Here is an 11,029-nt window from a genome sequence, read left to right on the forward strand (position 1 = left end):
GTGCTGGGCGGGGCCTGCGGGGCGCCATTTTTGAATTGGGCAAGACCTGCGCAGGCGCAGATGCTCCCGGTACCTTCCCGGTACCATTCTCGGTTCTGTTCCCGGTACCGCTCCCAGTGCTCCCCGCACCGCTCGGTTCCCAGCACTCCACTGCCCCAGTGTCCCCAGTACTGCCCCAGTGTCCCCAGTACTGCCCCAGTGTCCCCAGTACTGCCCCAGTGCTCCCAGTACACCTCCAGTGCTCCCGCACTCCCTGTCACCTTCACATCCCAAATATCCAAATATCCCCGGTATAAAACCACCGGATCCCTGGAAGTGTCCAAGGATCCATGGATCCAAACGGCCCTAGTGCTCTTTGAGTGCTCCCACAGCCTTCAGGGCCACTGTATCTCAGTGCCCCAGCATCCCAGTTCTCCCAGTATCCCTCCAGTGCTTCCCCCCAGCAGAGGCCACACGTGGATGAAACTGCCTTTATTGAGAAAAATGGTTTGCTACAAATACGTCATCGAGTTAATTCCTCTTCAAAAAACAGGACGGCTCGTTAAAAGTTCTAATTATGCAAAAAAGTGGTGGGTGATGCACTGGTGGGCACGGCCAGTGGGATATCCATGGATCCCTGGCACAGAGGGGACCCCTGGCACAGAGGGGACCCCTGGCACAGCCTGGTGTGGCCCCTCACACCCAGGGCCTTAAAGTGCTTTACAAAAGCAGCTCTTGCTGCCCCTGCTCTGTCTCTGTGGGGCAAAAAGGAGAAGGAAAAGGAGGAGAGAGAGAAGGAGCCCGAGGTTAACAGAGCTGGATCTCTCATGGAGGCTGCTCCAGCTGCTGAGGGTCCCAGCTGAGCACAGGACAGGGAAATGCTCCTGGGTCCCTCCTGGAAGATTCCAGTGCTCTCCATCCCACAGGAACATCCCCCAGGTGCCAGCACTGCAGGGCAGGTCAGAGAAGGTCCCATCCCTTTCCCTGCTCTGCCAGGGGAGCTCAGAGCTCCCTGCACGCTCCTCACAGGGCTGCAGCTCCCAAAATCATCCAGCACTATGAAAACCAAAACAAACCCCAAGGCAGTATTGCTAGAGCAGAGCTGGAGCCAGGTTTTGGATAAAGCTCAGGAATTCCTCGAGCAGAGGGGGCCTCTCCCAGCCTTTCCCTGCAAATCCTGCAGGAAGGCTCTTGGGAATCACCCCGTGGCCGGTGCCAGCCTCTCCCAGCCCTCCAGAGCCAACCCCAGCAGCAGCAGGCAGGGCTGAGAGGAAGGGGCAGGGGGAAGGGGGCACCAGGATGCTGTGGAGCACCTTGGATCAACAGTGCCCCCATTCCCAGGGAGGGATTCCCACAGGGAGATGCAATCCCTGATTTCTGGGGGGGGATCAGCAGCTCAGGGCTGGGATCCTGCATGGACAGCCATTCCACGGGCAACCAGCACCTGGATCCAACCCAACCATCCTGCCTGCTCCCTCACAGGCAGAGGAATTCTGCTGAGGGAAGGGAAAGGCCCAGAAATATCCAGGGATTTCCCAGAGAGATCTCTGCACTTCCCCCTACCTCAGAGTCCGACCCGCTCTGGGATCCAGCTCCTGCCTCCTGCCCCATTCCCAATCCACGTGTTCATTTGCTTGGGTTATCTGTGTAAAAAATAAACTTTCTTGATAATGTTCCATAAAAATACTCTTGTCCTGGGTGGCAGATATTGCAGAGTGAAGGGGGAGCAGCTTCTGACCCCGCTCTAGAAAACGTGGAAAAGGCTTCACTGCTTCGTGTAGAAAAAGGCAAGGATTTGGTGTCCCAAGAGCCGGTACAAAACGAGGAAGGGGAGGATTCCCTGGATGCTGGATGCCGTCCTCCAGGCCTCCTCTGAGCCACTCTTCAGTCTCATCCTGGGATTCAGGTGAAGGAGGCAGCTCCAGCCTCCAGCACGGGGGTCAGGACAGCCTGACATCTCTAGAAAAATCCTTGGAGAGTTTAAAAAAAGAAGCTCCATGCTGCCTTCCTCCTTTTTTAAAGGATGTGGCTGATTCCAGTCCCAAAGGAGAGTGTTTGGCATCCAATCTATCAGTTTCAGGTACCTATTCTGCTGCACCAGAGAGCAGGGACGAGTGTGCCAAAAAGCATCTAGCAATAAATAGATCTGGACACAGGGCTAAGCTCCCAACACGGATATTAAACCCCAATCCAAGGATTGATCCCAGCCCTGCTCCACAGCTCTCTGCTCACTCACTGGGACAACTGGAGAGGCTCCACCTTCTTCAACAAGGTGGGAATTGCAGTGGGAACAGAGGCAGCAGAGGGGCTCCAGAGGGTTCCTGGAGTGTCCAGAAGGAGCCAGGGCAGGGAGAGGGATCAGCCTCAGTTCTCAGAGAGGGACAGAGCCAGGGCTGCCTGCAACGCTGCCTCCTCGTCGATGTTGTAATCCTGAAAAGCAAAGAGGGCAGCTCAGGAGAGCTGGCACAGCCAGGGCACACTGTGCCCACGGAGCCCTGCCTGCTCCTCGTGGAGCCTGAATTCCCCTGGCACACAGACCCAGGAATGCCACCCGTGCTCTCTAGGGTGTCCTCTGTGCCCACACCCCTCTCCTGCCCAGGATCTCACACCTGCCAGGAGGGATGGAACCTGCCCACACAAGCTGAGACCAAAGGGTGAAGCCTTCCAGCAAAGGCCAGGGGTTTTTGCAGAGCTCTGGGTTGGGATATTCCTCTGAAAATGCCTGGAGGTTCTTTTTCCTGACATCTCTCCAATGAAAGCAGGATGGGAACAGAGCCTCCCCTGAGGCCAAGGCTGAGCCATCACTGCCCCCCACACAGGAGGGGTCAGGGGCCCCCCATGTGCAGCAACCACATCCCCCCAAACCCCGGGGCAGGGCTGCTCCCACCCCCTGCTCCCAAAACCTCCAAGAAAAGGAGTTTTTGTATTACAATTCCTCAGGGGAAGAGTTCCATGGAAAAACCCATTTTGTGGAGTGCAGGAACAACCCCCTCTCCTCCTGGTGTGTGTGAGGACACCCTGGTGGCTGTGGGGGCCTCATGGGTGGGACACATGGTTTCACCTCCTGGCACAGGACACGGGGAGGGGGGTCCCCCTTTTTTGGCTCAGGGTCAGACTCACCACGAAGGTGTCGTAGGAGAACTTGTGCCTGTGGAGCAGGTGCTGCAGGAAGTTGGCACTCTTGTAGCTGGGATCCCCCCAGGGCATGGCTGAGCACACCGGGCACACCTGTGGGGACACGGACACAGGATGGTGGCACCTGCACGTGGCCTTGGACACTGCCAGGGATCCAGGGGCAGCCACAGCTGCTCTGGGAACCTGTGCCAGGGCTTCCTCACCCTCATAGGGAAGGATTTCTTCCTCATATCCAACCCAAACAAACTCTCTGGCAGTTTGGATCCACTCCCCCTTGTCAATAGCCTCTGTCCACCTTTCCTGAAGGTCCTGGAAGGCCACAATTAGGTCTCCCTGAAGCTTCTCTTTCCCAAGCTGAACAATCCCAATTTTCTCAGCCTTTCCTCACGGCACAGCTGCTCCACCCCTCTGATCACCTTGGTGATCTCCTCTGGAGCTGCTCCATCAGCTCCAGGTCCTTCCTGTGCTGAAGATCCCAAGTTCCCCACCTTGGTCAACCCAGAGGGAACAGGGAGAGGAAATCCAGCACCACCTGGTTTGCAGGAACAGGGGGATGGAGGCAGCTCATTCCAGGGAGCCTCTAACAAAGCAGAGACAAATCCCCATCTCCCACAGGGATTTAAACCAGCTGGAACACAGCTGTGCCTCCACAAACACCCTGATGCTGCAGGGTGGGGCTGGTTTCCAGAGCTGTCCCACGCTCCCCAGCGGCACTCACCACTTTGTTGGGGTCATTCCTGTGGTTCTCCATGCAGTGCTTCACCAGCTCCTGCTGGTCCAGGTTCCGCGCCCCGCAGTACGGACACACGAACGTGGAGCGGTTGGGAATGTTGCTGCAGAGAGCAAGGATGAGCTCAGATCCCAGGGGAGGCTGCACTGCCTCCTTCCACACTAACACACAGCTCTGTGACAGCAGGAGCCAGCCCAGCCCCTTCCCTGCCTGGGTGGATCCTTCATCCCACCCCACACCCCAAAACCTGGAGCAGCAGAGCCAGGAGGGAACAGGTGCTGCTCTTCCTCCCAGGGACAGGCACAACACACACCCAGATTTTGGGGCAAGCAGGGAGGGCCTGTTTCAGCCATACCTGGGAATAGGCTGGGATGTGGGGACCACTGGAACAAACTTGGGGCAGTTGGCCATCTGCTCCTGCACCTTGGCGCAGGACGAGACGTGAGAGCGCATTTTGGCCAGGGTCACCTGCAGGAGGGGGACAAGAAACACTCGTGGAGCTGCAGAAACACCTGCCAGGAGCCAGGACAGCAGCTGGGCTGGGAGTGAGCTCTGCTCCACGACCCACAGCAGTGGGAATGCTGCACCCATGGAGGGGCTGGACAGCTGGCGTGCAAGCCCAAGCTGAGGTAATAGGAGAAATAACAATTGATGATTTTCCAGTGTTTCCATAGCAAGGAAGAAGACAAGGCCATGAGCACGGAAACAGATTAGAAAAGATACATGAAAATTTTTGTAAGTATAAGTAGATGTGTATCCGTGCCTTATTAAATTTCTGTAAAACTTTTACCAATTATACTGGCGTTAATTGCTTTGCACCAATGAATATAGTAAGTTATTGTGATGTAGTTAATGACTTAAGATCACACTTTTTTAAGAGTATATAAGCTGGAGAACACACAGAATAGAAAACTTTTTTCTTCTTAGACCCTGATCACGTGTGTATGTCACATCCAGCCTAACTGTGACATGCACCCACCTGTCCTTCCTCACAGGACGGAGATTTGGGGCTGCAGGGACCCCCAGAGGTTCTGTCCCCATTCCCTGGGAGCAGAGCCTGACCCCCCCTGGCTATCCCCTCTGTGCAGAGCCACAGGGTGCCCCCTGAGCCTCCTTTTCTCCAGGCTGAGGCTCCCCCAGCTCTGTTTCCTTCTCTGTACACATTCCAGAGGAGGATGAGGACAACGGGGACCATGAGGACAAGCAGCTGCACAGCTTTACCTTCTTGCTGCAGCCTCTGCAGGGAGCCTTGTAGGACGAGAGCTGTTTCTCCACGCTGGAAGCCTTCTCCACCTTCTTGGGGTCGAAGGGCACACGGCAGAGCGGGCACAGCGGGGAGGGCACCTGCAGGCAGGGCTGCAGGCATTCCCCACAAAACCTGGGGGCACAGGGGGGCCCTGAGCACCTGCAGGCAGGGCTGCAGGCATTCCCCACAAAACCTGGGGGCACAGGGGGGCCCTGAGCACCCCGGGCACAGTGGCACCCCAGCAGGGCACCCCCACTGCCCAGGATGCCCCAAACCCAGCTGATGGGTTCTAGCTTTTTAGCAGGTTTAGGTTTTGTGTTTTCAGATTCTGGACTGCATTGGTAATAACCCTGAACTCCATACAAAGTGTCAGCAGTTCTCCTCACAGCTCAGGCACACAGAACAATCCTTTTCCTCTCCTCAGGCACACAGAACAATCCTTTTCCAGCCCCAGAACCAAGGACATCACTGCAGCTTCAGGCCCAAAAAGTGCAAACAACAAAAAGACCCAAAAAGTGCAAACAACAGGGAATGGAGGAGAGCAAACTGGGAGGATGGGACTGCATAATCTGGAGCTGGAACTGGAAAATTAACCCCAATATGGAAATGGACCAAATCTTATAAAAGTGTGAAAGCCTGTGACTCAGAGTCCATCCTGGGCTCTTATACTGCCCAAGATGCATGCTTTGAAGGCTTCTTAATAAATCCCTATTTTACTCCTCTAACTCTGTCCAGCTTCTGTTCTAGGCAGCCTCTCAGGGCACCACAGGGATCAGCATTCCTACTGGGAGAACTGGGAGCAGGTGAGTCCCCAGGGAGCTCCCGCAGGCTCAGACAATTCCCCTGCTCCAAGGCTGCATCTGAAAGGAGCCCAAGCCCGTGCTGGGTATCCAGGCCAGGCAGGAGCCTGGATCAGCTCATTCCAAGGTCCTTACAGCCCCAGGAGCAAAGGAATCCCGTCCCCAAAATCCGATTATCCCGGCATTGCTGGTCCCTCCTGCTCACCAGGAACAGGGAATGAACCCCGCAAAGGCTCTACCACTGCCAGGGCAGCGGGGATGGGCAGGGGGGATCATGGAGGGGTCAGGAATCGCCCCCTTCTCCAAACAAGCAGGGGTGAGGCGGTGCTGGGGCCCCCAACAAAGCCCCAGGACCCGGAAACATCCCCAAAATCAGATGGAAAAGGGATCAGGGGGTCCCCGAAATGCTGGGGGGACACGGGGGGTCCTGAGGACAGCAGCCAGGCCTGGGAGCTGAGGGAGGGGAAGGGGTGGGATGGGGATCCCGCTGTGGGATGGGATGAGGGCCCCGGTACCGAACCATCCCCGGTGTGGGCCGGGGGTCCCGGTGCCGGCTGGGCTCACCGGGCAGAGCGCCCGCAAGGATCCCCGGCCGGCACAGCGCCCAGCCCCGCGTCCCGCCCGTCCCCGGGGCCGCCTCAGCCCGAGGGTCCCCGGGGGTCCCCGCCGCCCCCGCCCGGGCCCCGTCTCACGTGTGCCCGCAGCCCGCGATGCCGACGGCGCGGTGGAAAACCTCGAGGCAGATGGGGCAGCTGAACTGCGCCTCCAGCGCCTCCGCCGCGGCGCCGGGCCCGGGGGCGGCGCGGGGGGGCCCGGCCGGGCCCTGCGGCCGCTGCGCCGCCGCCACCAGCAGGCTCCGGAACATGGCGGCGGCGGCTGGCGGGGCGGGCGCCACGTCACCGAGCGGCGCCAACGCGTCATCGCCGCGCGACGGGAGCGCACCGGGACACGGCGGGACACGCCGGGACCGAGAGGTGCCGAGTGCGAGCCGAGCGGGGCCGAACGAGGCCGAGCGGAGCCGAGTGAGAGCCGAGCGGAGCCGAACGAGGCCGAGCGGAGCCGAGTGAGAGCCGAACGAGGCCGAGCGGGGCCCGAACCGAGGAGGACCCCCGGGGACTCACCGGAACCCACCGGGGCCGAGTAGCGCCGCGATGTGCGACGTGGAAGGCGGCGGTGGCGGCTGCGGGGCGGACGCGGAACCGCCGCGGCGCCGCCGCGCACCGGCAGACAGGTGTGAGTCCGGTCCGGCCTCGGAATGGACCCTCGGGGCCGCTCCCGGTACTCCCCGGTATTTCCCTGGGGGTCCTGCCCGCCAGCACCGCCCGGTACCGCCCCGGTGTCCCCCCCGGTCCTGTCCCCGGTGTCTCACCGGAATCCCCCGGCCTGCCTCTGGTGTTATCCCCGGTACCGCCCCTAGTGCCGCTCCCGGTATCCCTGCAGTGCTCCCCAGTGCCATCCCCGATCCCCCGCTCCCGGTAATCCCCCCAATATCTCTCGGTTCTTCCCCCGGTAACATCCCGGTATCCCTGGTGCTGCCCGGGGACCGGGAACCCCCCCTCCCTTCCCGCTCGGTAGCGCTCCCGGGGGCTCGGTCCCGATGTCCCCGGTGACCGGCCGTGTCCCCGCAGCCAGCCCCGAACGTGCATGAAGTGCGGGCAGAGCACGGCCGCGCTCGTCATCCGCGTCGGGGACCCGTTCTGCCGGTGAGGGACCGAGGACAGTGGGGCCATGGACAGCAGAAATTGGAGACATCGGGGCTGGGGACATCAGAAACTGGGGACATCAGAAACTCGGGACATTGGGGCTGGGGGATATCAGGGCTTGGGGATTTCAGAAATTTGGGACATCAGAAATTGGGGTCTTTGAGTCTCCAGAAGATGGAGGCTTGGGAACTTTGTGTCTTGGGGACATCAGGGATTGGGGGCATTTGTTCTCAGGGATGTTGTGTCTGGAGCATTGGGATGTTGGGGCTGGGGACATTGGATCTCTGGGACTTCAGGGTTTGGGGACATTGGGTGTCTGGGACATCGTGGCCAAACAAGATCAAGGCTTGGGGACGTTGAGTGTTGAGGACACAGAGGAGGGGGGACAGGAACGTTTGGGGTCGTGGCTCATGGGGGGGTCATTGGATCTCTGGGATGTCGGGGCCTGAGGATGCTGTTCTGGGGGACATCAAAGGGACTTTGGGGTGTAGGGTCTGGGGGTGTGGGCCTGGCCATGGCTCAGGAATCCCTGCGTCCCCGTGTCCCCCAGTGGCTGCTTCCGGGAGTACTTCGTGCACAAGTTCCGTGCCATGCTGGGCAAGAACCGCGTCATCTTCCCGGGAGAGAAGGTACTGAGGGCAGGGGGACCGCCAGGGGACCCGGGGGTGGCCCCAGGGCCCGTGACCACCCCTGCTGTCCCCACAGGTGCTGCTGGCAGTGTCGGGGGGCCCGGCCTCCAGCGCCATGGTCAGGCAGGTGCAGGAGGTGAGTGGGGACTCGGGGGGCACACGGATCATCCCTCCTCACCCCACAGCTCACCCCACTCCTCTCTCTGCAGGGACTCAGCCGGGAGGCGGCCAAGAGGCTCCGCTTCATCCCCGGCCTCGTCTACGTTGAGGGTGAGGGCGCCTCTGTCCAGCTGCCCATTCCCAGCCCATCCCCTGCTCTATGTCCAGCTCTCCAATCCCTGTTCCTTGTCCAACTGTCCATTCTAACCCCATTCCCTACTCCTGTCCAACTGCCCAATCCCTGCTCCGTGTCTGCTGCCCATTCCCCGCCCATTCCCTGTCCTGCTGCCAGTTCCCAGCTCACTGCCTGTTCCTGCCCCATTCCCAGCCCTGCTGCCCATCCCTTGCACATTCCCAGCCCCACTCCCTGCTCCCTGCCCTGTTACCAGCTCCCAGCACAGTGTCCCCTGCACTGTGCCAGGGCTGTGGAGCTGCCACCCTGGCCCCAGGGACAGGGCTGGCAATGTGGCAGCAGCCCTGGCACTGTCCCCTCCTTGCAGAGGGAGCCGTGCGCAGGCAGAGCCCGGAGCAGCGGCAGCAGACCCTGGCCCAGATGGAGACCCTGCTGCAGGCCACTGGCTTCCCCTACCACCTGATCCACCTGGAGGAGGTATTGGGGTGACACGGGACACGTGCTGAGGTGAGGGGACACATCTGGACAACTTGCCCTGTATCCCTCTCTGCCCCACAGGCGCTGGAGCTGCCCCCATCCATCTTACAGCCAGGGCCGGAGCGCGCCAGCACATCCAGCCCATCTGGCCCTTCCTACAAGGAGGCTGTGGACAGCTTCATCCAGCAGCAGCGGCAGGATGGGGACAGTGGCACCTCTCTGCCTGGTGACAGCACCCCGGACACGCCAGCAGGAGCCACCCCCTGCCTGCCGGACGCTGCCCAAACCCAGGAGCTGCTCCGCAGCTTCGAGGCCGCGGCGACGGCGACGGCACGGGAGGAGCTGCTGGAGATGCTGCGGTGAGGGACTGACCCTGCCCGGCACTGCTGCCAGCTGGGCACAGGGTGGCTCTGACCAGCTGTCCCCTCGTGCCCAGGACCCACCTGATCGTGCAGACAGCCCGGGACAAGGGCTATGCCAAGGTGATGATGGGCGAGAGCCTCACACGCGTGGCCATCAAGCTCCTCACCAACCTCTCCCTGGGGCGCGGCGCCTACCTCGCCGTGGACACGGTGAGCTGGGGACAGCCACCCGCACCCCAGGGGTGACACGATGCCATGGGGGCGTGGTTTGGTGGTGGCACAGTCCCCTGGCAGCCCTGCACACCCCCAGGGCTTCACGGACCAGCGGCATGGCAACGTGATGGTGGTGAGACCCATGCGGGACTACACGGCCAAGGAGATCGCCTTCTACAACCGCTTCTTCAGCGTCCCCACCGTCACTGTGCCACCCCTCTTCACCAAGGTAGGGTGTCCCGTGGTGGGGAGCCCACGCTGTGTGTCCCCAGGGCAGGGACAGGAGCCCCAGTGCTGCCCTGCTCTCCCCGTTGTTCCCACAGCGCCGGGAGAAGCTCAGCATCCACCAGCTGGTCGAGCGCTTCCTGCTGGGGCTGCAGGAGGAGTTCCCCTCCACCATCAGCACTGTGTACCGGTATGGGGGGTTCGGGGGGGGGGTACTGGGGGTGTGGGGGGAGTGGGGTGCACTCACAACCCCCATTTTGGCTGCAGGACTGGGGAGAAGCTGAGCCCAGAGCCAGCCAAGGCCAGCAGCGAGTCGCAGCGCTGCCTCCTCTGCCTCTGCGGCCTGGACACCTTTGGGGGTGAGTGGGGAGAGCACTGGGGGCTTGGGGGATTTGGGGAGCAGCTGTACACCCCTCGGTGACCCCCTGGCTCTTACAGAGGAGGAGCTGGCTCTGGAGCCCACGCTGATCTGGGAGGAGCCAGTAGCAGGGTGAGCACATGGGCTGGGGGCATTCCAGGATTCCACAGCCACTCCCAGGCCACTACAGTGGCACCGCTGAGTGTCCCTGTCCTCCCCTGTCCCACAGGGTTGAGAGCAAAGCTGCCTACATCCCCCTGCTGTGCTACAGCTGCCGTCTCACCTTCAAGGAGCTGGTGAGGTTTTGGGGTGCAGAGGGTGGGTCTTGGGGGTGGTGGGGGTCCCCAGGCTCACGGCCTCTCTCCTGCAGGGTCCCCTTGACACGCTGCCACCCTACGTGCGCGCCGAGGGCCAGCGCAGGATCCGCAGGTACCGGGGCTGGGGGGCTCCTCCCCACCTGCTCAGCCCCCGAGCCCGTGTCCATCCAGTGTCTGTCCCCTGCAGAGCTGAGATGGAGCAGAACCAGGAGACCCAGGAGTCCAGCGAGAGCTGAAGGGCTTGGGGACAGCGGGGGACACATCCCCATCCCACTGTGGCACTGCTGGGGCACTGCCACTCCTCAGGGCTACATTCCTGACACCCAGGCAGCTGCTTTTATACCCCATTTCTGTGCCAGCCAGGGGCAGGGAGAGCCCCCATCCCCATTTATTGGGGATTGGGGGGCAGGTCCCTGGTCCCCCCCACCTCCCTGCCCCAGCTGCCTGTGAGCCAGGGAGGCCTCAAGTTTGTTTTATTCGGTATCTGTATAAATAAAACATTTGAATTATTAAAAAAAAAAAAACAAACCCAAAGTCACAAGTGTCTAAAGTCCAACTGGGGC

General features: G+C 60.9%; 2 protein-coding genes across 4 annotated transcripts; one reads left to right on the forward strand and one right to left on the reverse strand.

The window, feature by feature from the left end:
• Nucleotides 1–456: 456 nt before the first annotated feature.
• RNF166 (ring finger protein 166) lies at nucleotides 457–6,755 on the reverse strand. Of its 2 annotated transcripts, none has more exons than XM_066557237.1 (6): nucleotides 6,583–6,755; nucleotides 5,066–5,222; nucleotides 4,200–4,312; nucleotides 3,833–3,947; nucleotides 3,100–3,207; nucleotides 457–2,409 (listed from the first exon to the last, which is right to left on the reverse strand). In XM_066557237.1, exons 1-6 carry the CDS (start codon nucleotides 6,753–6,755, stop codon nucleotides 2,344–2,346), a joined length of 732 nt encoding a protein of 243 aa, XP_066413334.1. In that variant the 3' UTR covers nucleotides 457–2,343. The 2 variants fall into 2 exon arrangements, with proteins under 2 accessions (XP_066413334.1, XP_066413335.1); XM_066557238.1 differs by lacking the exon at nucleotides 6,583–6,755 and adding an exon at nucleotides 5,250–6,424 and having other exon boundaries at nucleotides 5,066–5,188.
• An 82-nt stretch (nucleotides 6,756–6,837) lies between these two features.
• Nucleotides 6,838–10,985, forward strand: CTU2 (cytosolic thiouridylase subunit 2). Of its 2 annotated transcripts, none has more exons than XM_066557478.1 (15): nucleotides 6,838–7,121; nucleotides 7,519–7,593; nucleotides 8,144–8,222; nucleotides 8,299–8,358; nucleotides 8,432–8,492; nucleotides 8,882–8,991; nucleotides 9,073–9,350; nucleotides 9,428–9,563; nucleotides 9,664–9,795; nucleotides 9,890–9,981; nucleotides 10,059–10,150; nucleotides 10,230–10,281; nucleotides 10,379–10,445; nucleotides 10,520–10,578; nucleotides 10,654–10,985. In XM_066557478.1, exons 1-15 carry the CDS (start codon nucleotides 7,042–7,044, stop codon nucleotides 10,700–10,702), a joined length of 1,422 nt encoding a protein of 473 aa, XP_066413575.1. In that variant the 5' UTR covers nucleotides 6,838–7,041; the 3' UTR covers nucleotides 10,703–10,985. The 2 variants fall into 2 exon arrangements, with proteins under 2 accessions (XP_066413575.1, XP_066413576.1); XM_066557479.1 differs by having other exon boundaries at nucleotides 7,523–7,593.
• Nucleotides 10,986–11,029: the final 44 nt, after the last annotated feature.

The sequence above is a fragment of the Molothrus aeneus genome, chromosome 11 (genome assembly GCF_037042795.1).
Source record: "Molothrus aeneus isolate 106 chromosome 11, BPBGC_Maene_1.0, whole genome shotgun sequence".
NCBI classification, from domain to species: Eukaryota; Metazoa; Chordata; class Aves; order Passeriformes; family Icteridae; genus Molothrus; species Molothrus aeneus.